The sequence below is a fragment of the Myxocyprinus asiaticus genome, chromosome 42 (genome assembly GCF_019703515.2).
Source record: "Myxocyprinus asiaticus isolate MX2 ecotype Aquarium Trade chromosome 42, UBuf_Myxa_2, whole genome shotgun sequence".
Lineage (NCBI taxonomy): Eukaryota > Metazoa > Chordata > Actinopteri > Cypriniformes > Catostomidae > Myxocyprinus > Myxocyprinus asiaticus.
This window is the reverse complement of record NC_059385.1, coordinates 4,300,205-4,324,525: the sequence shown is the minus strand read 5'-3', so window position 1 is coordinate 4,324,525 and position 24,321 is coordinate 4,300,205. Positions and strand designations below refer to the sequence as shown.

Below are 24,321 nucleotides of genomic sequence, written 5' to 3'. Positions count from 1 at the left end.
GTCTCAGATGCAGAGGCAACTCCTCGATTTAATGAGCTCCAACCATCGTACTATTCAATATGCATCCAAGACGTTACATGTATCACCCCGTTGAGAATGGAGATTATTTCTTTTTCTTTCCTATGTTGCCCAGAAAGGTGTGGAATTGGTTCACTTTTGTTTGGCCATGTCGTCATGTTACCTCGATGGAATGTGATTATCTACCTGGTTATCTACAGGCAATGTGGTATTTAAAACATATTTATACTATATTTGTAGAATAAAAATATAAACATACTGGCAACATTGCTTTTGGGTCATTCCATGAAGTCACCGTCTTTCATATTTAAAAAAGGTGATTTTTAAAGATTTTAAACATTCTAGCAGACAAAAGAAAAGAAAAATGCACTGTACCATCTTAAAGGAATGTTCCGGGTTCAATACAAGTTAAGCTCAATTTGTAGCATGCCACAAATGCTGTTGATTGAGCTTAACTTGTATTGAACACAGAATATTCCTTAATTAGTCTTCAAGCGTAACAGAATATACAGGATGAAGTTATCGGATGGCTCTTTATTTTAGCGCCGCAATACATTGAATGAAACATTGAGTACCGTACAGTTCCAGACTCAGGGAGCATTTCAACTCTCATCACACAACCAACTTTCAAAATGGAATAATAAAAATAAAAATAATAAAAACACTTTTAATTTGTTGACAGACAGGATCATGTTGGACTGCTCTTATAAATAGCATTTTAAAATCAGTAGCCAGAATTTAATATTGACCACATTCAAGAATTCATAATATAAAAAAATGTAAACATAAAACACTATCTGGTAACAAAACTCCTTTTGGATATCGACAGCATAACGTACTATGTAAAGTTTTTTTTTTTTAGATCGTCCATGAGAGCAGAATTAGCCAAGACATTTTCATGGTGGTTTGTGGAAAGCTGGTGCAACACTGCCTGTATTTTTTGTTACGTCCCTCTAAAAACAAATAAAACAACCCAACAGTGCAATTACGTCTTGCAACACTTCATATGTAACTATAACAGAAGCAGTCAGCTCTGTATGTCTCGATAGAGATCATCTGTATTGCAGTCGTGCAGCTTTTGTATGGTAACAAGGATATATTAGTGACCATGGGCAATACTGACATTTAATTGATCTGATTTTCCTGATATTTTTGGCAGATAACAGCAGGGCTTTTTTTCACCAAAAGTGCTAAATATTTGTCCATGCTAATGTATGTTTCTAATGTATCTGTCAAAATCAACTAATACTGGTGCATCCATCATTTTAACTGTATATCTGGAGATTTCTCTGCATTAGATCATAATTGTATTTCATTAACTGGCAAACTCTTGTGTAAACAGGTATCTATACATTTGAAAAGCATTAATAATGTGTTAATGAAATATTTACAAACTTACAGACACACGGTCAAATCAGATGCACAATCAAAGCTGGTTTGTGCATGCATTAACTCCAGTACTGGAACAAGTTCCCTTCATCACAACATCACAGGCCTTAAATTGTATGAATCATTAATTTTAGTAAGAACTGAAATTAACTTTTTCTATACAATGAGGCTTTAAAGTGTGCTTCTCATGGATGAATTAGAATGGTCACAACACTAACAGTACTCATGTACACATTAAGACAGAATTGATGAGAAAGAACAGCTGATCTGATTGATAAAAAGGTGTTTTAGGCAGGAAATACAGTGTTGAGCGTAACGTGTGCTGGTGCTGCAGTGAAGCTACAGAGCTCGAGGACGTTTCGGGTTTATCTGCTGACTGGCCTGTTCCTCCTCTTGAAGAGCAGAGCGGAAAGACTTTACTTTATCTGTCATAAAAAAATTTTAAAAAAAAAAAGAGCATGAATTTACCAAAAATATTAATATTGGTATTTTTAAGCACTGTAATCAATAAATCGCTACAAAGAATCTTCCATTATCATTATGTTAAATGAAAGTTCTTTGAGTAACACTCCATATGCACACCTCTGAGCTCTGTTAACACATCGATCTTTTGATCCAAAATTTGCTCGAGTTGAGTGGCGAAAGACTCCACGTCATAATCCACTTCCTCAGTCATCTCCAAGAGCACCTTCTCATCCTCCAGCCACCGTATGGACTCCTGCGATATGACAAAAGCACAACTGAAAACATACAAAAATGTAAGACTCCATGATGAAGTATCTGGCACAAAAATTGCAATGCTATGTAATATTCTTTGGTGAGAAATAATCTGCCAAGTGCTGAAATGTAGAAGGGGGTGTCCACACACTTTTGGCTTTATAGTGCACGTATCACCTATACAGAATTCAACAACCTGGCCCAGCCTGATAAACACAATGAAGCATATGTGTGGCAAATTGTCATGGAGCACAACATTTTCCTGAACTGGCAAGATACCTTGACTAACCTTCTAAGTGGACTTTAGGGGGAAAATAAAATGCTACAGAAGTTTAGAATATGGTGCCTTCAAAGTTAACCATCATCACATCAGTGGCAGCGATGAGGTCAGTACCTGAAACACGGCCCGATGGTCCTCCAGAACCTGTTCCTCCATCTCCACTAGCTGAGACACAACCTCATGGAAAGTGAAGAGCTGTGGAGACACTTCCTCTTCCTGTACACAACATTCATCACATAATTCATCACTGTGGATTGAGCCTCAGTGTGTTCTGAGCTTGCTAAAAGTGTGTCGTCTACAGAGAAAGGAAAGCAAGAAATAAACCCATTCTGATTCCAAACTCTTAATATTTCTGCTGCATCCATACACAACATTTTATTTCTTTTCTTTCAGAAATAGTAAGAGTTCGGAATCAGCATTGATTCAAGTGCATGCTCAAATCAGAAAAAGAATGATAAACTTAATATGGTATGGTAGTATGCAATTCTGAATTTAGCCAATGACTGGTTCCAAACAGGTTTCTCGAACACTCCCCACATCTGTCATTGGTAAAAAAAAAGAAAAAAAAAAGAAAGTCCTGCTCCAAACCTATGGAATTGGTTAGTTCAATGTTGCCGTATTGAGCTGGAGAGCCAACAAATACTCCGTGTTTATACATTTGGAGAAATCAACCTTTGAATAGCGAACTTATAGTTGTCGTCACTTATTAAGCTGGGACATGATGTACTTGACAACCATTATGTGCTTTGTAATAGAGAAAATTCATTAAAACTAGAGGTCGACCGATAGTGGATTTTGCCAATAATGATAACTAAGGTGATGGAAGAGACTGATAACTGATAAACTGAACAATAGTTTTTATAATCTATGAGGTTTAATGTGGAATGAGGTTTATTATTGTTCACAACATATGTAGTTGAAGATACAGCATATGTGCTGATGGAGCATGTTTCCATTATCTAATCAAAACAACAAAATATGTATTGAAGTGAGGAAAAAAATGCAGATGAATATTATCAATGATAAAAGATATAGATACAGCAAATCCCCACAAGGTTTCAGTGATTGTTTTTATTTCACCTTTAGAAGGCTACTGTTCTACTGTAGGACCAAGCCTTTCTAACTGTAGAATCCTCCAGCAACAGCCACAGAGAAACATGGAGGAAATAAAAAAAAAAAAAAAAAACTAAAAGGTAACTATTGACAGAGATCTTTGCCGATAACCGATAGTTCCAAAAATCAACTATTGGCAGCGATAAATCAGTGAAACCGATATATCGTTCTACCTCTAATTAAAACATGTTGAACGTTACTTAACGGCAACTATCGGCACAGATTTTTGCTGATAATAATTCCAAAAAGCAACTGTCGGCAGCGATTAATCAGTGAAACCGATATATCAATCTACCTCTAATTATAACATGTTGAATGTTACCTAACGGCAACTATCAGCATAGAGTTTTGACGATAACCTATAGTTCAAAAAAGCAACTATCGACAGCGATTAATCTGTAAAACCGATATATCAATCTACCTCTAATTAAAACATGTTGAATGTTACCTATCGGCAACTAGCGGCATAGATTTTTGCCAATAACCGATAGTTCAAAAAAGCAACTATCAACAGCAATTAATTTGTGAAACCGATATAACGGTCTACCTCTAATTAAAACATGTTGAACATTACCTAACGCAACTATCGGCACAGATTTTTGCAGATAACCAATAGTTCCAAAAAGCAACTATCGGCAGCGCTGAATCTGTCAAACCGATATATAACGATCTACCTCTAATTAAAACATGCTGAATTTTACCTAACGGCAACTATAAGATTTTTGCCGATAACCTATAATTCAAAAAAGCAACTACCGGCAGCGATTAATCGCTGAAACCGATATATCGGTCTACCTCTAATTATAACATGTTGAATGTTAGTGTAAGGAGAAATACCTACATTTTGTTCACACAGCAGCTTAAGATCGTCTCTCTGAGGAGAGCTGCCGACTCCCCATTGAGCCTCCAACACATCCAGCTGATTGACAGAGTGACATCCGGACCGACCCTCCATCACTACACTGGGGTCAATGGTCAACTCCTTCACCCTACAGTCACACAAACATCAGCTCAATACACAACATACACAACACATAGTGTGAAAACAAGAGGTTTTAAATGTCATGATGTCATGAAGCATGGGCAGCCAATGAATGAATGTGCTGATAAACACATTCATGCTTCATAATAATGATATAATAATGACTCCATCAGCTCTATATAAGGCACAAGCGAACAAAAATCAACATGTTAGAAGAGTGTAGTTGCAACAGAAAATGCTTAAATGAATAGTTCACCTAAAAATGAGCATTTAGTCATCATTTACTCTATTTTGTTTCAAACCTGTATGACTCACGTCTTCCTTTTCATAGCATGTCCAAGTTGCTTTTTCATAGAACGAAAGTGAATGGTGATTTGTACTGTCAAGTCCAAAAAGAATATCATATGAATATGACATACCGTATGACTCGTGCACATTATTCCAAAACATCTGAAGTCATACAATAGCATTGTGTGAGGAACATGATATATGCAAGAACATACCCTATTGGGGAGTTTCAGAGCAGGGGATTGATTTAAATTTCAGTCTGTTTTTCACACAAAGCAATCGTATGGCTTCAGAAGACTTTGAATATATTGCGTGAGAGGTATGGACTACTTTTATGGTGCTTTTTGTTTGTTTTTTTGGTCCTTTTTGGAGAATGAAAGCTGTGGCTACTATGTCATACGAAAAAAGGTGCAAACGATTTTCCGAAACTTCTCACTTTGTGTTCAACCGAACAAGAGTGAATATCAAAATTGTAATTTATGGGTGAACTGTTCCTTTACACATGCCTGAAATGTCGTGCAAATGGATTGGAAAATGGACCAGTGTGAAAAGAAGGGACAAAGAATAAATAAATGAAAGGGAAACAAGCGCATGTAGAAGCATTCTGTGAACTGAAATTGAAGCAAATCATTTGTGTGGTTAATGGGAAAGCAAAACAGGGCGTTTTATAGGTGCTCTGTCTAAAATTAGACAGGCTTAAAACTGGAAAAGGGTGAGACCTGCTGGGTGAGGTATCAAAGTCATCATACTCATAGGTAGGAGAGAGCTCGGAGCGACTGCTGCCCCCCTGCGAGAAGGGAATGTCTGATGGGCTAATACCAAACTCCTTCACTCTGAAGACAGGATAACAGACCGCCAGAGAAACAGAGAGATGTTTCAGGGAGAACAGCAATCAAAGGGAGTTGTTTTTAACTTTATATGGACAAAACTGAAAAGAACTTGGAATATTCTTTTAAGACTTCTCCCCCTAACACATTTAAAAACATTTAACAATTTTAAATCAAAATTGCAGTAGTGCAAGGTACATTTCCAAACCAGAATAGTGGACAAAATAGTTTTGGGCATGTGAAATATCTACATAAACACCTACACAAGTTTAGAAAGCACTTTAGGGGTAATGCCCCAATTAAACCCACACAAATCTAAGTTTGACATGTTTAAAATATGGGAATCAGGGACTAAAAACAGTTCAAGGAACGAAAACCGAAAATGAATGAAATTATTTTGTAGAATGTAACCAAAAATGCTAACGAAATTCCTTTCAACTGTTCCGGAGTGAAAACATTATTTTTAAATGCTGGTAACCGGTTAATAACTGGTTAATTTTGTTCCGATAAGTTTTTCAGGAAACCAAAGTCTAAATGGTTTACCACAGTACATTTCCTGAATTACACCACTTCCTTTTGAATCAAGTTTCTTTCTTTTTTAGTAGAACATTAGCATCCCCTTTGATTCTGAAGGAAACCGGCAGTTTAAAACCCAATGTTAAAAAAAATCATTTGGCCCGCGAAAGGTGACGTTTAGTCCATGCAGAAGAGAGACATTTAGGCTATTAGTTTATTTAGGTGACCAAATGAATATTTGAAACATTGTTAGGGATATATTTAATAATAAGCATACATTTATTGAAAAGACATTAAAATACATAAAACTTTATATAGGGTACTGTATACTATGCTTGTTATAATTTCTATCCTGACAATTCCACCACATTGGAAAAAAAATGAATTCTTATTTTTGCTATTCTGGGTAAGGTAAGTCACTTATTTTGAGCTTGTTTTCCCATAACAGATGCCTTGTTTCTCTTGTGAGATCTGGCAACAGTGCAACTGGTATATCTCCCATCTTTAGCATAGAGAACCGTCATTTTAAAAAGAACGTTATTAACCTTTTTTTTGGGGGGGGGGGGGGTACTAATGGTTACTATTTGGAAAGGAGGCTGTGGAACGCTGGAACCAGAACGAAAAATACTGTTTCTGCTCAGAACAAACCGAAATGAAAAACATTTTGTTTTTGGTCCCTGATGTGAATAATGTTCCACTAAAGTGGATTTCATCTTACAACTAGAGATTAACCGATGATCGGTTTTACCAATGTTTTCAATTAATATTTGCACTTATCTGCTTAATCGGTTATCGTTTTAATAATAGAGAACGGGGGGGCTTGGGTAGCTCAGCGAGTATTGACGATGACTACCACACCTGAAGTCGCGAGTTCGAATCCAGGGCGTGCTGAGTGACTCCAGCCAGGTCTCCTAAGCAACCAAATTGTCCCGGTTGCTAGGGAGGGTAGAGTCACATGGGATAACCTCCTCGTGGTCACGATTAGTGGTTCTCGCTCTTGGTGGAGCACGTGGTGAGATGTGCGTGGATGCCGCGGAGACATAGCACGTGTGGAGGATTCACGCTATTCTCCGTGGTAACGTGCTCAACAAGCCACGTGATAAGATGCGCGGGTTGACGGTCACAGACGCAGAGGCAACTGAGAGTCGTCCTCCGCCACCCGGATTGAGGTGAATCACTACGCCACCACGAGGACTTAGAGCGCATTGGGAATTCCAAATTGGGAAGAAAAAGTGGAGGAAAATAAAAATATATATATATATATATATATATATATATATAATAGCGAATGTACAGATAAATGGCGGCATCTGGTGGGTGTTTTTACAGAATAGCAAACAAGCGCGTAAAACAGCATTTCACTACAGTGAACTCAGCGGGAAACAGCAGTGTTCACAGTTTAGGGAACTTTTAAAGCTGAAGTGTGCAATTTCTGCACTACTAGCATCACCTAAAGGAATAAAAACGTTTTCAAACAACTTTCTGAATACGCCCCCGAGAAAATGAACGTACAAATAGCCTACTTACCTGTATACATGTCTCTCGGTTAATTGGCATCAATAGTTGCTATTTGGAACTATCGGTTATCAGTAAAAATCAACAGTGTTCGTTGCTGTTAGTTTTTTTTGTTTTGTTTTTTGCTTGTTTTATTTATCTCTGTTTCTGTGTTTTATTTTCGGGGGTTGAGGGGAGTCCAAATTGTTAGAGTACATTTATAAAAATGCATGCTCTGAATAGGTCTTGTTGAGCAGATATAGATTAATCCAAATTTCATGTTCGCTTTGACTAAGGATGTACTTACAGAAAAGGAAAAAGTCTATTTTTTGTAATACCAGATTACCAGAATACCAGACAATTATGCAAGCGATCGCTGATGATTTTCTGTTGATGAATTACTGGTCATACAATATTTTTTCTTATACTTTATAGTGTTTACACTGTAATACATTGTAGATCATTGTAAGAGTGCATGTTTTATTTCCCTTATGTGCTTTTAAAAAAATGTCTGGGTATAATTAGGATTTTGGTTGCACAATAAACTGCATCTGTTATTTTATTTATTTTGGACTGTTGTTGCCTCTACTGACGCATGTGGCCGTCACAGTAAGGAAAGACTAAGAAAATGTTGTAACATTCAATATAAAACTATTTTAAAAACTATCGGCTGATTAATCGGTTACTGGCCTTTTCCACCAGCTTAGTTATCGGTATGTGCAAAATCCAATATTGGTCGACCTTTAATTTTAACGCTGAAAACGTTACACACTTCAGCTTTAAATGTTACTTAATGTTAATTTAGTCAGCGTTTGCAGCCAGAGCTTTTAACAAAATCCACTCGTGCAAATCTCCTGACATTTTAATAAAATATACTGTAACATTTACTTTATTATATTATTATTATTATTATTATTATTAAAATATTCAAAGGCTAATGCAATTGTCTTTTTATTTTAATTGTCTAATGAATTTTTTTGTTACCATTACGCAAAAACAAATAAAACAATTATTAAATATCAGTTCTGCATATTGGTTATGGGATATATTGACATAAATACAATCAGTATCAGTAGTAAAAAAAAACTAATCTATACCAATCGATCTCTACTACTACCATCTGGAAAATTGTGCTTAATTTGGGTCACTTCCCCCAAATACAGCCAAAGCATTTTTATAACATGCAAGCTGGTCTCAAAGAGTAAGTCGCATCTTAGTACAATTCTAAAAAGCTATAATTACATAAAAAAATGGGAATTCTCTTTAATTTTTTTATTACACACAGCCCATCGATTTAATTAGACCGGTGTCAGACTAGTTACATCAGAAACGCTGCAATATAGAGGGTTAAACACAATTCAGCTCATATCAAGAGAGAATGAAGGGCTGGCTGATTTTTATTTTATACAGTATAACTTACATCTATGTACATTCAGAGTTGTTGGTGGGCAGACGTACCTGTTGGCATATCTCAAAGTGTTTAATGTGTTTTCACATGACGCCATTCCAGGAGAGATTGTTGCAATCTATTCAGAGAAGATCAACAATATTCCACAAACATATTTAAGCCATGATAAACATAAGCTACACTGTGTTTATCGAACACTAAATTTACCACAGTTATGAACAGCAGTGTTTGTGAGCATGTTGGTTGATTCCTTACCATACATGTTCTTGAGTTCTCTCCAATGAATGAATCTCGTAAGACCTGTGTGAGTTTACTAGCTCTAAATGGAGTATGTGGTTTGTTTCGTCCCAAAGCCCTGATGCACTCCTATTTGACACATGAAAACACTAATGAAACATGTTTGCATTAAAATGCAATGGAGTTTTTTATCGTCACTAACAGATTTTGAAGTAACGCAGTTATCGCAAACCTTCAGTGCCAGGAGACTTTTGTTGATTTCTGCCCCCTCAAGTCGTGTCTGTCGATCGGCGCTCGACGTGTCCGCCCCTCGCTCGTTACCCGCCAGATCTATGAGAGAGAATTTGCCATGCATTTTGACCCTCCTGCGAAGAATAATCTGAAAGACGGCGTGACTGCGAGAAGAGTGAGCGTTTGCTGAGGTCTGGCCAGACGTTCTGAGGTGAAACAAAACAGACACAACTGATTATTTTTAGTCGATAATGGGGGTCACTGCTTTAGGAAGGAAGAATCCCACCCTCCCTGATCAGCTTGAGTCTTTTACCTGCAGCTGTTGCCCATCTCGATGAGTTTGAGCACATCCTCTGTACATTTGACCGCTCTCTCCTGCAACCCGACAACCTGAACCTGCTGCTTACCGTCTTCCAACACACGCAGCTTTGCCTTTCTGTTAAGAAGGTCAAACACCTGTGTGCAAACAGAGAAAAAAGCAAGGTGCAAATCTTGATTAGTGTGTAAATCTTGATTAGTGTGTAGGATTTAATTCAGTTCATTTATCTGATATGATCAGGAACAGGAGAACTTGCCTTCCCACTGTAAATTTCAAAGAACGTCGCATACACCTGAAGATCCAACTTCTTGTAGTTAGGTTTTTTTAACATGAGGAAAACATCCCGTGCTGGAAAAAAAGTAAAGTACAGTGCATTTTAGGAACAAGACATTACTTATTTTAAAGGGACAGTTCACACAAACATGAGGAATAATTCTGTCATCATCTACTCATACGTCTGCAAGCAAAGAATTAAGTTCTCGGTTGTAACATGAACTCACCCAATTTAAACGGGCAGAAGACAAAATTATCAGTGAATAATAACTTAAATTTCAACCTGTTCCTCAAACAAAGCTACTGTATGACTTCAGAAGAATTCGAATACAGCACACAAGTCATGTAAACAACGTTTACAGTGTTTTTTTGTTCTCTTTGAAGCTTGACAGCCCCTTTCTTCATCTACTTTCATCATACAGAAAAGAGCAGCAGCAAAACATCTTTTGTGTTCCAATGAAGAAAGAAAGTCATACGAGTACAGAGATAAATGAGAGTAAATTATGACAGAATTTTAATTTTTGGAGGAATTAATTAATTATTTATGAATTAGCTGATGGTCAAATACAAACCAGCAAGTGCGTAGATCCCTTTCGAGCAATCCTGATTCTTTCCAGAAAAATCTCCTCCCATTGTCTGGAAAGAAGGAAAATCTGTTATAACGCTGTATCAAACTAAATGATCCTCTGGCAAATTCTTTTCCATTAAGTCATGCATTGTGATGTCATCAGGTATCATTTACTGTCATGACATCTGTAGAGTGATACTTACATGAGTTTTTCCACTGCCCGTCTGACCGTAAGCAAAACAGGTCGCCATTCCCCTCTCAAATATAGTCTCTACCAGCGGCCGAGCGGTAAACCTGCAACACCAGGGGTCAAAGTCTTGAGTTCCAATTTATATAAGATCATTTTAAAAGTTTATATGATTTTATATTAATTATATTAGCATTTAACATGAAAAAAAATGGACAATGTCTTATTAAGTGTTCATTTTCTTACTGTGCATGATTCATCAGTGCATGTTTTCTAAAGAAAAATATATTTTCATAATCTTTTATCAAAATATAATAACTTGAACTTGAAATTACTTTTCTTCTGATGTAACTGAGGCTGTATGTGCAGGGAAAACTAATATTAACCAATAATATCACAGCTTACTTTTCACAATCCAAATACTGATGGATAAAGTTCCGCACTACATTATTTCCCACTAAATATTTCATTTCAGACTGAAATACGTCACATTACGAATGTTGAATGTGTAGCAAAAAAGAGTGGTGTATAAAATAATGGCTACTAAACTCTTATGTCAAACTGAGACTGAACTAATTAATACTTTCTTTTCGATGTTCTTTTTGTTATGGTTACTTCTTCATTTTTTACTTTAAAAAAACTTAATCTCTGACCTGTAAACCATTTCATTTGTCGAAGTATCATCAAAAGCATAATCAAAACGAAACGTCTGATTCTCCAGGTATCTTGTTAAATCCACTTTCTGCTTGGGTTCATGGACCATCACCACGTCTTTACTGGGGATGGTGATGACGTCTAGATCCTTCATAGTAAGCTCTGAGATTGAGTTCAAACAACACAATTCAGTATACAGTAAACAGCACAATACATTTAAATTAAAAACCGAAGTGCAGTGGAAGTATGGTGAGAAGGGAGGAAGTAAGGTGGAAGTAGGGTGGAAGTACAGGGAAAATACAGGGGTAATACAGTGGAGGTACGTTGAAAGTACATCGAAAGTACATTGGAAGCACAGTGGAAGTAGGGTAAAAGTACAGTGGAAGTATGATGGAGGTACGATGGAAGTACAGTGGAAGTAGTGTAAAAGTATGGTGGAAGTACAGTGGAAGTATAATGGAAGTACATAGGAAAAACTGTGAAAGTACAGTGGAAGTAGGCTAAAAGTAGGATGGAATTACGGTGGAAGTATGGTAGAAGTACTGTGGAAGTACAGTGGAAGTTGGGTAAAAGAAGGGTGGAAGTATGTTGGAAGTATGGTGGAAGTAGGGTAAAAATAGGGTGGAAGTACAGTGGAAGTATGTAGAAGGTAGAGTGGAAATATGATGGAAGTACAGTGAAAGTAGGGTAAAAGTAGGGTGGAAGTACAGTGGAAGTATGGTGGAAGTACATAGGAAAAACAGTGGAAGTACAGTAGAAGTTGGGTAAAAGTAGGTTGTAATTACAGTGGAAGTATGGTAGAAGTATGGTGGAAGTACACTGGAAGTAGGGTAAAAGTAGGGTGGAAGTACAGTGGAAGTATAGTGGAAGTTCAGTGGAAGTATGATGTCGGTACAATGGAAGTACGGTGGAAGTAGGGTAAAAGTAGGGTGAAAATACAGTGGAAGTATGATGGAGGTACGATGGAAGTACAGTGGAAGTAGGCTAAAAGTAGGATGGAATTACAGTGGAAGTATAGTGGAAGTACATAGGAAGTACAGTGGAAGTAGGGTAAAAGTAGGGTGGAAGTACATTGGAAGTATGGTGGAAGTAGGGTAAAAATAGGGTGGAAGTACAGTGGAAGTATGTAGAAGGTAGAGTGGAAGTATGATGGAAGTACAGTGAAAGTAGGGTAAAAGTAGGGTGGAAGTACAGTGGAAGTATGGTGGAAGCACAGGAAAAACAGTGGAAGTACAGTGGAAGTATGGTAGAAGTACGGTGGAAGTACACTGGAACTAGGGTAAAAGTAAGTGGAAGTACAGTGGAAGAAAGGTGGCAGTTTGGTGGAAGTACAGCAAAAATTATTCGAAATAAAAAGGAATTTCAGGTTCACCTTTCTTGTTTAGTGGGCGTGTCCGCACGCACACACATATCCGGTGGTCCTCAATCTGGAAAAATAAATCCGATTATAACAACATACATTATAATAATATGCAACACAGTTAAGAGATTGTTTGCTAATGAAATAAAATTCAAACTGTGAGGTAATTATGGTAATGATGAATAGTTATTTACCAGATCTGCAGTTGTCAGTGGCCTGTAATCCAGACTCGCTCTGAAGTCTCGGATCATGCACAGAATTTCATAATTAGGGGTTGTGGCATCAACCTCCTACATGAAATGAATAAATAAATGTTTAATGTCATAAGAGGTCCAAACACAACACAGCCAATCAGAAGAAGAGCTATAGTGAGTACTGAAGCATGAGCACTGTTAACGACTTCCTGTTCACCTGTGCTCTCTTCTCTCTCAGCTCCTGTTGTTGTAATCGTCTTCTCTCTCTTTTCTCCTGAAGTTTCTCCACCTCTTTCACACAGTTGGACTTCCTGCGAGCTGAACACATACAAAAAACAAAAAAAAAGACAGAATGTCACTGGACAGCATCTATACCACCTCAGACTAATCTCACAGACCAAATACTGCACGCAAAAAATATATGAGCTTTCTCACAATAGGAAGCCCCAATCTGATTGGCTTCTAGGTATCAGTGTGCACTAGTTTTTTATCAGTTTGCCATAAAACACAGTCATATTAACAAAGTGATTTGACAATGATCATTGAGTTTTAGTAAAGGGGGTATCATTAATCACTGTACCGTATATTATATATAACAGAGTCATATCTGTTATTTTTGGTAAATTTTGATCTATGGAACTTGGTTACAACTATTGACTTCAATTGTTTCTGTCTTATGTTATTTGTGTATTGTCATCAAGATAGACTTTAACCAACTGTGGAATATCTGTGGTATCTTGTGTTATGTAATTCCAAAATTAACTTAAATTAAAGTGATACGGTAAAGTAAGTGTTGATGTGTTGTTGTGGAGGCGGTCAGATGCAAATGTCTACCACAGTGTGACACAATCTCAATGTGGAGGAAGTTGAGAACAAGTCGTTTTGGCAGCTTGGTTTCAACAAATGCTCTTTTTGCAGTGAGGAGGATGTTTTGAGCTCTGAAACTTACACTATGATGTTATAGCACAATGACCTCTTATATGTCAAAAGATAAAGGAAAGTTTGATTCATCGTGTCATGACCCCTTTAATAAACACAACTATCTCAGAGCCACTGGGGTGCAGTGTGTCAAGCACAATTATAACAAAGACAACAAGACAAAAGTCCGGAAGTCAGATTTCTTGCAAGCCATCAGACCTTTAAATGACTGTCATGCTAGAGTTGGCTATTTATTTCTCAATTCTACATGTGACTCTTGTTAAGCGTTAGGTGGAAACACAAAGAAATAATTTCACATACAGAGTACAGTGAGTGAAACACAGTTTTGTCTGCACTGAACAATTAAGAACTTTAAAAAGGATTGTGATTAAGAGGTTCTGAGTGTGTTCTGGTACCGTTCTGCTGCTGTAGGGTTTGGTGTTGAATCGGTGGAGGTGGTGCAGGCGCAGGTGCTGCTGGAGGTGTTTCAATCTGTTGGCTCGGCCGCGCACGAGTCGTACCTATAAAGACCCAGACATAATTTTAAGCACAATATGTAAAGTGTTGAAACGAATAAAGGCCTAACATTTGTCATCTGCACCACTTATACATTTGTATATAACAGTAAGTTGTTACCACACCTCGATTATCCCTTGCGGGTGGTTCATTTTTAGGTGGAGCTACTGTTCGACGATTCTACAAGAGACAAATCCCCAAAACATTCACATTTCAGACCATCTATTCATTGCTATGTTATCACTGTTTAGCTAAACGTTATACAACATACGCGTATACCGTAAATTATTACCAACTAGCTGCTGTATTTTTATAGTAATTGCCCATAACAGCTGTGCAGTTAAAGGAATAGTTCACCCAAAAATTATAATTCTCTCATCAGAATGTTTATGCGAGAATTGACACGTGCCCGATACAACCGGAAGTACACGCATGAATATGCCACCGCACATGCATCAAGTGCGAGGCCAAGTGAACGAGCTTCTCTCATAGGAGAACTGGGCAGAAATCTTAAAAAAAAAAAAAAAAAAAAAAAAAAGTTTGGCTTTAATTCTCACCCAGAGTGGTTGTATCACTTCAGGAGACATGGATTAAACCACTCGCGTCTGTGGCGGAGTGAAACTGCGCACTGTCCCTTTAAAGATCCGCCACCACCTAATTACAGAGAGGAGAGAGAATATAAAATGGCCGCTCATCATAGAGCAGGAGTGTGGGAAAGACAGAGTTGTGTGCCGTGCTGGTATGTGAAAGGAAAAAGTGTCTGTATACAAGTGATGTGGGAAAAGGAACGTGATTTGAGTGAGGAGATGAAAGGGACCAAAAATGCCTATCACTGAAAAGTGATGGCCTGGATCACACAGCCGTCGAAAACACTTCCAAGTTCATGTGAAGTGGCGTAAGTCAAAGGGAACTGCAAGCAGTCTGCTGATCGCCGAAGAGCTCCGCAGTCAAGGTGTGACAGAACAAATGCTGAAAGCTGAAGCTCCAGGAGATCGCTTGAACCTACCTGTGTTCCCTTCTGTCGAACCTCCCTCTGTGCTCCTGTAGCACTGCCTCAATACATGCACACCCTCTGGAAACAGTGTACACCATTCTTCTACCCCCATCACACCTGAACTCTCTCTCACATTCTCCCTCCCGCATTTACATCCATACACACTGTGATACCCGCTTTGATGTTTTGTTGTTTAAATGTGATTTTGTGATTTGCTGTTTTTGATCATTGTTGTTTTCTTTTTGTGTTACTTGGGAATTATTTTCTTTGTAATGTGTTCTGAAATATTGATTTTCTGTTTATTTGAAAATGACATTGTGAAAACTTAAAACGTTTTTCATTGTGAATTCATTGTAAATACATTTACACATTTTCGTAACCGGTGGCTTTTTCTTTTTTTCCTCCCCAATTTGGAATGCCCAATTCCCAATGCACTCTAGGTCCTCGTGGTGGCATAGTGACTCAATCCGGGTGGCGGAGGATGAACCTCAGTTGCCTCCACGTCTGAGACCGTCAATCCGTGCATCTTATCACGTGGCTTGTTGAGCGCTTTACAGCGGAGATGTAGCGTGCGTGGAGGCTTCAGGCTATTCTCTGCGCACAACTCACCACGCGCCCCACCGAGAGCGAGAACCACATTATAGCGACCATGAGGAGGTTACCCCATGTGACTCTACCCTCCCTAGCAACCGCACCAATTTGGTTGTTTAGGAGACCTGACTGGAGTCACTCAGCACAACCTGGATTCGAACTCATGACTCCAGGTGTGGTAGTCAGTGTCAATACTCACTGAGGTACCCAGGACCCCAATAACCGGTGGCTTTTGAGTTATCCTGGGTAAAAGATTTATTCTGAAAGGCCCAAACCTGCCTGGCGCCCGAATTTATTTAAAAAAAGTTGTTTACATTTATTCTGGGGCCGCCATCATTACAAGTCGTATGGATTACATTTATTCTGCTTTTATGTCCTTTTCTGAACTTAAAAATTTGGGAACTCATTGACCCACAGAGCACAGACAAAAACACCCAATACATCATTTAACAAAATCTTCGATTGTGTTCCGCCAAAAAAAGAAAGTCATACAAATACGAGACAGCATAAGGGTGAGCAAAAGATAAGAGAATTTTCATTTGTTTGGGTGAACTATCCCTACAATTACAATTATATTACTGTATACTGTGATTTCACACTGAACAGGACCTTAAAACTTTTCTATTTGAAAAGTTATAAAAGAAAGAAAGAGAGAATGCACTACAATCATCTTTCCATAGATATATATATTTCTACACATGGCTATTTTCTGTAGCTACATGGACCCAGACCTTGTTTTGGGGAATCTTGTTGATTTTGATGGAACTTGACACAGGGGGCGGAGTTTCTGGACTTTGTGCGATTTCCTCATCAGGCGCAATATCTGGATTCATTGCAAAGATGCTCTCCAAATCCACCTTTTCACACAGAACAAGAACATTAGAATTGAGTTTCCAGTTTTTAACTCATGACAATCAAGCATTTTTCACAGCTGCTAAATATCTTTATATAGGACAAAAAAACAACAACAGCACATCTATCTCCTGTGAAAAAGACCCAGGTCTTCTCTAGAGTTTCAGAAGAGATCTCAACAAATTGTCTAGTTTTGCCTATTGTGTATTTTTTTACATTTTACTTGGTGTGTAATGGTTTATCATGGCACGCTACATCACAGTTCAAAAATGTGATGATGACGATGCGCATCATGGAGATTTTGTTTTTACATTATTATTTTAGCGTCTATTCTATCCAATACGTGCGACGTCTTACGCCTACGTAACACAGGCATACAAATGGAAATCGCTTCATTGTACACAAGGAGCTCCAAAATATGGCAACACACTAGCAGCCACAGGTGTTTTACGAAAAGCTAGTGTAATACTGGGAGCATCAGAAGTGGGAGAGAGACGCACCTTTTCAGCGTGATGGACTGAATATCCGTTTGAAGCACGAGAGTGATCTGCACTGACGCAAGAGAGAAAATGAAAGTGTACAGAAGTTTAATGAGAGTGCCATATTAATCTACTATATATAATGCTGAATATTACATATAATAATGCTATGGGGGAATATAATCCTAATGTCAAATGTCATGTCGGATTTGATTTCATCAGTAAATTATTATTAACTGGATAAGCATGCACTTCCATTGAATATGTATTTTTGAAAGTAATATTTAGATGTAATCACAGACAATATTATTTTATAAAAATACCATTTTAATTTAATACATTTTAAATGTATGTAATCAGTGACAGTGTGTAAGCAACATTTGTTTCTAACATAATTCTGTATTTTTAGTAAGAAGAATTGTTAGCTAATGGTGTCACTGTCATCATTGCCCTGTTCCGGGCTGATTTGAAGTCCGAGTTCATCTCTGATGGATCATTTAGCACTTAAAAAAAAGTACTTTTAGCTAAATTTTAATGGATTTAAAGTAATGTCTATTTATGTCTTTAAAGTAATAATATATACTGTGTGTATATATATATATATATATCTTTCAATCTTAACTTTTCTTGATTCAAGCTTAGTTTAAAGAATTGTGAACCGATCCGAATCGTGAGATGAGTGAATCGTTACACCCCTATACTTTACTCATACACATCATTTACTGACCCAAAGACTGCAGATAAACCAGAAAGCTATTTACAGCAGAGATAGAAAAGCTGCTTTGGAATAAGTCTCCTTTTATCCTGAAACATCAACATTATATCTGTGTGTCTCTAAGAGACATAATGCATGTATAAGTACAGCAAGCTAAAACACATAAAGCTCCTTAAAAATTGCTATAAATAATGATTCTGCAATGAAGCTTTTGCCTTGAAAGTTGCATTACCTACTTATTGTATATACTGTACACAGCCAATATGATGGAATCTAAATATCAGACATGATACCTCTTTCCCTTTTGTGTCTCCATTTTCAATCCATTCCACCGTCACACTTTCATTGTCCTCATTCAGTGATGTCACCATGGCCTGGTGTACTCTGCCTGAAATTGATAATACGAAAAAGGTTTACTGCAGTAGTCTGCTGTCTGATGATAAGAGGCAATTCAAAACATTATTTTACATCAATGAACGGAAGTTCAGGCGGTGCATGTGCAAATATTCCTGACAAACACGACGCATCAGTGTTTCTATAATTCTCAAAGCATACCAACTTCACCTTTTTTATTTTTACCATAGTTAGTTCCAGGGGAATGTAACATTAACATTAAAAGTAAAGTAGTCTCTTCCTGTCAAATCAAGAGGTTCTTGGTCAGAATGGACACTTTTCACAGACTGTGATATCCGCCTTAATTAGCAGTGTAAATCTAGAAAACCTTTATATATAAAATCTTTTTTAATGATTTAATCTATATGTATGACATTATTCTTTGTATTATATAACCCAGGAATTAATTCAAACAAAACTAGCCAGCACTGTCACGATGGGGTGACAGAAAATGACATCATTCTCTCTTCTGACTACCATAAACCATCATTCTTGATTTTGTTTCCTCTTTTGAAAAATCGTGAAATTGTAATAGATAATTGTAATTTCTTTTGTTGTTGGAGCAAATGGGAAATAGAAGTTTGCCCCACTATGGTTTACTTCCATGTTCCAAACCCGGAAATGTGAAAAGACACATAAGCTGCAGTGTTGACTAGACTTTATGTCGGTAAGTCAAATGTCTGACTATGTGAGACTAACATGCCCACAAAACACCCCCATCATGTTTTATAGCTGCATTATTAAGACCAGCGTCAGTTAAATCTAAAGCCGTTTGCATGCAATATTCCAGTGACCTCATGTGACATTATATACATTTGACAAAAGCTTTAAGCCATCTGTTCCACACTGCTTTTGCATCAAACTATTATTTTATCTCATTGCGTTGCATTGCTGCTGCAGACACTTTTACACACTCACATTACAGGGACAATGGCCCTGGAGTAACCTGAAGTTTCTAGCTCAAACGCATAATACTGACAGTAAACAGTTTACCCTTAGTGAGGCTTGAACCAGCAACCAGCTCAGTTTCCAGCTCTGAGCTTTACCCACTATGCCACACCACACACATATTACACAAGGCAATTTTCAGATGTTACTTGTCATTTACAATATGGCTATTCTTTGAATTTATAGTTTTATACTGTATTTATGATTATGTTGGATTGACCTAGAGCAAGATTTGTAACTGTGAAGTTTTTTTTGTTGGTTTTTTTTATTGCCAAGGAGTTGTAATAAGAACAAACATCAAAAGTACAGATACACAGATTTACATTAGTTAATGTACAATAGGGAAGAAGAAAGAAAAAGAAAAAGAAGAGAAACGTGCCAGGTATAAAAGTGTAAAGACAACACTTGGTTGACAGTTTTTAGAGCTTTGGTATTTTTTGAAAAAGACATGGATTGGATGTACTGTTTCATATAAAAAAATAATAAATAAGGGCTTTTGATTACTGAATTTGCTTCTGTGAGTATGAAATTGGGCAAGCAGCAATAAAATGTTAATAATGAAATATTCATTCTTTTTTGTTTTAGTAATACTGTAAAAACCAAACAGTACATCTTTGAGCAATATTGAGAAATCCAAAAAATTTTGTTAATAAAATTACAGAAATCGGTCCAAAATATTTGTGTATAAGGGCAAGCCCAAAAAATGTGAAGTGCAGATTCAGTTGGGTCATCACAAAAAGAACAATTTGTCTCTATATCTGATTTGAATCTTTTTAAATATACTTTTGCCGGATAGTATCTATGCAATAATTTACATGACACATCCTTTACTTTATTAGTTATCATGTATTTAAGAGGCAATGTCCACACCTTTTTTTACAATCAATACTTTCAACAACGTTCTCCCAACACGACACCACATATGGGATTGTTACGAGTTTTTTTTTTAAAAGAGACCTAATTCCAAAATTACATGATGCTGGATGTGACAAAAAGCATAATTTCCCAAATGGAGTTTCAAACGGATCTAAAGGAACAGGGTTTTTTTAATTTTTTTTTTATTAATTTTATTTATTTATCACACATTATACATTTGCACATATACAGTGAAATTCTTTTTTTCCCACATATCCCAGCTAAGCTGGTGTCAAAGTGGAGCAGATAGGGTCAAGGGCCTTGCTCAAAGGCCCAACAGTGGAATCTTGGCAGTGCTGGGGCTTGAACCCCTGGCCTTCTGATCAGTAACCCACAGCCTTAACCGCTGAGCCACCACTACCCCCAGGTGAGGGTTTTGGTGATTTAGCAGCCTCTTGTAAACGCATAATAGCACCTCTAGGAACAGCATCCATAACAATGGAAAATTCTTTGAGAGTTACAGAAAAATTGAATGTAGACAAAAACGGTGAACCCCAAAGTATACTTCGGTCAGACAGGACGCATGACACAAATTTCATCATTAGCAGAGTGCTCGAGTACTGAATGCGTGCAGCCAGATTTCTTTAACCGTGCGTAATCTGAATGCGAAATATGTGCATGCGCCTGGAATTTTTTGCACTAATTAGTGGGTCCACAAGGTGGTAACGCTCACACTTGGTGAGGGGAGTCGCTAGACAGGATTGCTGGAGGCGGCTGGCGAATGCTGGGTTGTGACTGGTGCAAAGATGGAAGTGGTGCAGAATTTTTTTTTTTTTCAGAACTTCTTAAACTACTTCAAAGAGTTCTCATCAAAAAATCCTCCACGTGCAGCAATGACAGCTTTGCAGATCCTTGGCATTCTAGCTGTCAGTTTGTCCAGATACTCAGGTGACATTTCACCCAACACTTCCTGTAGCACTTGTTATAGATGTGACTGTCTTGTCAGGCACTTCTCACGCACCTTACAGTCTAGCTGATCCCACAAAAACTCAATGGGGTTAAGATCCATAACACTCTTTTCCAATTATCTGTTGTCCAATGTCTGTGTTTCTTTGCCCACTCGAACCTTTTTTTTGTTTTTCTGTTTCAAAAGTGTCTTTTTCTTTGCAATTCTTCCCATAAGGCCTGCACCCCTGAGTCTTCTCTTTACTGTTGTACATGAAACTGGTGTTGAGCGGGTAGAATTCAATGAAGCTGTCAGCTGAGGACATGTGAGGCGTCTATTTCTCAAACTAGAGACTCTGATGTACTTATCCTCTTGTTTAGTTGTACATCTGGCCTTCCACATCTCTTTCTGTTCTTGTTAGAGCCAGTTGTCCTTTGTCTTTGAAGACTGTAGTGTACACCTTTGTATGAAATCTTCAGTTTTTGGGCAATTTCAAGCGTTGTATAGACTTCATTCCTCAAAACAATGATTGACTGATGAGTTTCTAGAGAAAGCTGTTTCTTTTTTGCCATTTTTGACCTAATATTGACCTTAAGACATGCCAGTCTATTGCATACTGTGGCAACTCAAAAACAAACACAAAGACAATGTTAAGCTTCATTTAATGAACCAAATATCTTTCAGCTGTGTTTGATATAATGGCAAGTGATTTTCTAGTACCAAATGATCAATTTATCATGATTACTCAAGGATAAGGTGTTGGAGTGATGGCTGCTGTCTAGATTTGATCAAAAATGACTTTTTTCAAATAGTGATGGTGCTGTTTTTTACATCAGTAATGTCCTGACTATACTTTGTGGTTGAATGCCACTTTGGTGAATTAAAGTATCAATTTCCTTCTGAAACAGCTAAATCTGTACATTATTCCAAACTTTTGGCCGCCAGCGTAAGTTAATGGAGAGAATGGTTATGTCTCGGCTGACTTATGTTCTTGAAGCAAGAGGTCTTCTTTGCCCTCATCAGAGTGGTTTCAGAAGAGGTCGAAAGCACAAGGAAGGAAAGCACAAGTTAATAAAGAAGTTTTAGTGGGGGTATTTTTCAGTGTTGAATAAGCATACGACATGATGTGGAAGGAAGGGCTTTTAATTAAACTGGACCAAATGGGAATAAAAGGGAAGTTACATAATTGAATAAATAATTTTTTACATGATCGGACCATACAAGTAAGAGTGGGATCTTCATTTTCAAATGTCTATTCCATCGACAATGAAACTCCTCAAGGGAGTGTATGTAGTCGTGTCCTTTTTAACATTATGATAAATGATATATTTTCTAAAGTTGGCCCAGGAATTGGAAAATCTCTTTATGCAGATGACGGAGCTTTGTGGGAGAGAGGAAGAAATGTTCAATATGTTGAGAGAATCCAGGAGGCTGTAGGTGAAGTAGAGAAATGGGCTTATATCTGGGGATTCCGTCTCTCTGTAACAAAAACTCAAGTAGTTTGTTTAAAAAAAAAAAAAGAATATCTCCCAAAGTTACATTGAAATTACACCGATCAGCCACAACATTAAAACCACCTGCCTAATATTGTGTAGGTCCCCTTCGTGCCACCAAAGCAGCACCAACCCGCATCTCAGAATAGCATTCAGAGATGATATTCTTCTCACCACAATTGTACAGAGTGGTTATCTGAGTTACCATAGACTTTGTCAGTTTGAACCAGTCTGGCCATTCTCTGTTGATCTCTCTCATCAACAGGCGTTTCCATCCACAGAACTGCTGCTCACTGGATGTTTTTTGTTTTTGGCACCATTCGGAGTAAATTCTAGAGACTGTTGTGTGAAAATCCCAGGAGATCAGCAGTTACAGAAATACTCAAACCAGCCCATCTAGCACCAACAATCATCCATGTGATTATCTAATCAGCCAATCGTGTGGCAGCAGTGCAGTGCATAAAATCATGCAGATATGGGTCAGGAGCTTCAGTTAATGTTCACATCAACCATCAGAATGGGGAAAAAAAATTTGATCTCAGTGATTTGGACCGTGGCATGATTGTTGGTGCCAGGTGGGCTGGTTTGAGTATTTCTGAAAATACCAGGCTTGCACTGACACAGTGTCCTTTGTATCTATTTGTCCTTCAAACTTCAATTTTTAAAGACTAACTTTCAGACAAGGCTTTGTAAAGCCAACATCAAAGAAACTTACCAAGTAATCTAGGTATTGTCTTATTGAGTATAGTGTATTATTATTGTTTCCAGTGAATTCTTCATACTGCAGACCAGGTGAAATAACATTTGGCTTCATTTTATACATTTATTTTGATGCAGTGACAATAAACTAAACGAAAATTAAGAAACAAAAACTAAAACAGCACTGCAAATCATTTTACAGGCGATGTCTCAGGGCGTCTTCCTCATGGATGATGCTAACAGATTGAGAATTCACAATCCTACTACTGTAGAGGCCTCGCTTATGAATATTCATTACGTACTGTGACGTTTGGCCAGTCGGTCAATCTCATTGGAGGAAAATCAGGCATCGTTATGTGGGCGCTAATCTGTTGGCCAATCCTACTGGCGACGGCCTAGCTCATGATTATTAATACATTTACGTCCCTCAACGCTCCAACATGGTTACCAAGCAACGTCAGGCGAACTTAATCAATATTCATGAGCCAAGCCATCGCCATAGTAAAATTCGCCCATGCAGGCATCTCTAAAAGATATAACGCTGTACCAAGGGCGGCAAGACACAAATATTCATGCATACGAATATAATGACCGTATTCTATAGTTTGCATCAGCTGTCTTGTCTCGTTTTAATCGGACGCTCTGTTAAACTGGTTTACTCGGTTTGAACAAAGATGATGCGGCGACTAACTGCATCCCAACAAGATAAACGGTGTGACTCACCATCACTGCGCTTGATCTCCACATAAATGCCGATCTTGATCTTGCCGAACACAGCTGCCATGCCCTCATGTGTGTGCCAGTGTATGTGTGGGTATATTTGAGCTGGTTTAACGGAAGAAGTTGATCAGCGTCCGCAGAAACCGG

General features: G+C 37.7%; 1 protein-coding gene across 3 annotated transcripts; it reads right to left on the bottom strand.

The window, feature by feature from the left end:
- Window positions 1-535: 535 nt before the first annotated feature.
- LOC127432574 (kinesin-like protein KIF2A) lies at window positions 536-24,321 on the bottom strand. 3 transcript variants are annotated; one of them, XM_051683828.1, is made up of 21 exons: window positions 24,178-24,321; window positions 18,414-18,508; window positions 16,806-16,931; window positions 14,615-14,669; window positions 14,390-14,494; window positions 13,273-13,373; window positions 13,056-13,151; window positions 12,874-12,928; window positions 11,501-11,663; window positions 10,864-10,954; window positions 10,665-10,728; window positions 10,076-10,167; window positions 9,814-9,956; window positions 9,502-9,706; window positions 9,288-9,398; window positions 9,083-9,150; window positions 5,507-5,620; window positions 4,359-4,506; window positions 2,519-2,620; window positions 1,990-2,125; window positions 536-1,832 (listed from the first exon to the last, which is right to left on the bottom strand). In XM_051683828.1, exons 1-21 carry the CDS (start codon window positions 24,236-24,238, stop codon window positions 1,747-1,749), a joined length of 2,217 nt encoding a protein of 738 aa, XP_051539788.1. In that variant the 5' UTR covers window positions 24,239-24,321; the 3' UTR covers window positions 536-1,746. The 3 variants fall into 3 exon arrangements, with proteins under 3 accessions (XP_051539788.1, XP_051539790.1, XP_051539791.1); XM_051683830.1 differs by having other exon boundaries at window positions 5,537-5,620; XM_051683831.1 differs by lacking the exon at window positions 5,507-5,620.

Bases quoted from the DNA above. Each gene is read 5' to 3' on its own strand.
- LOC127432574 (XM_051683828.1), bottom strand. From the start codon at position 24,238: ATGGCAGCTGTGTTCGGCAAGATCAAGATCGGCATTTATGTGGAGATC. The intron at 13,374-14,389 runs GTACCAGAACAC...GTATGTGTTCAG, and splicing joins AACCCTACAGCAGCAGAACG to CTCGCAGGAAGTCCAACTGT. The intron at 12,929-13,055 runs GTAAATAACTAT...TTATTTTTCCAG, and splicing joins CACTGACAACTGCAGATCTG to ATTGAGGACCACCGGATATG.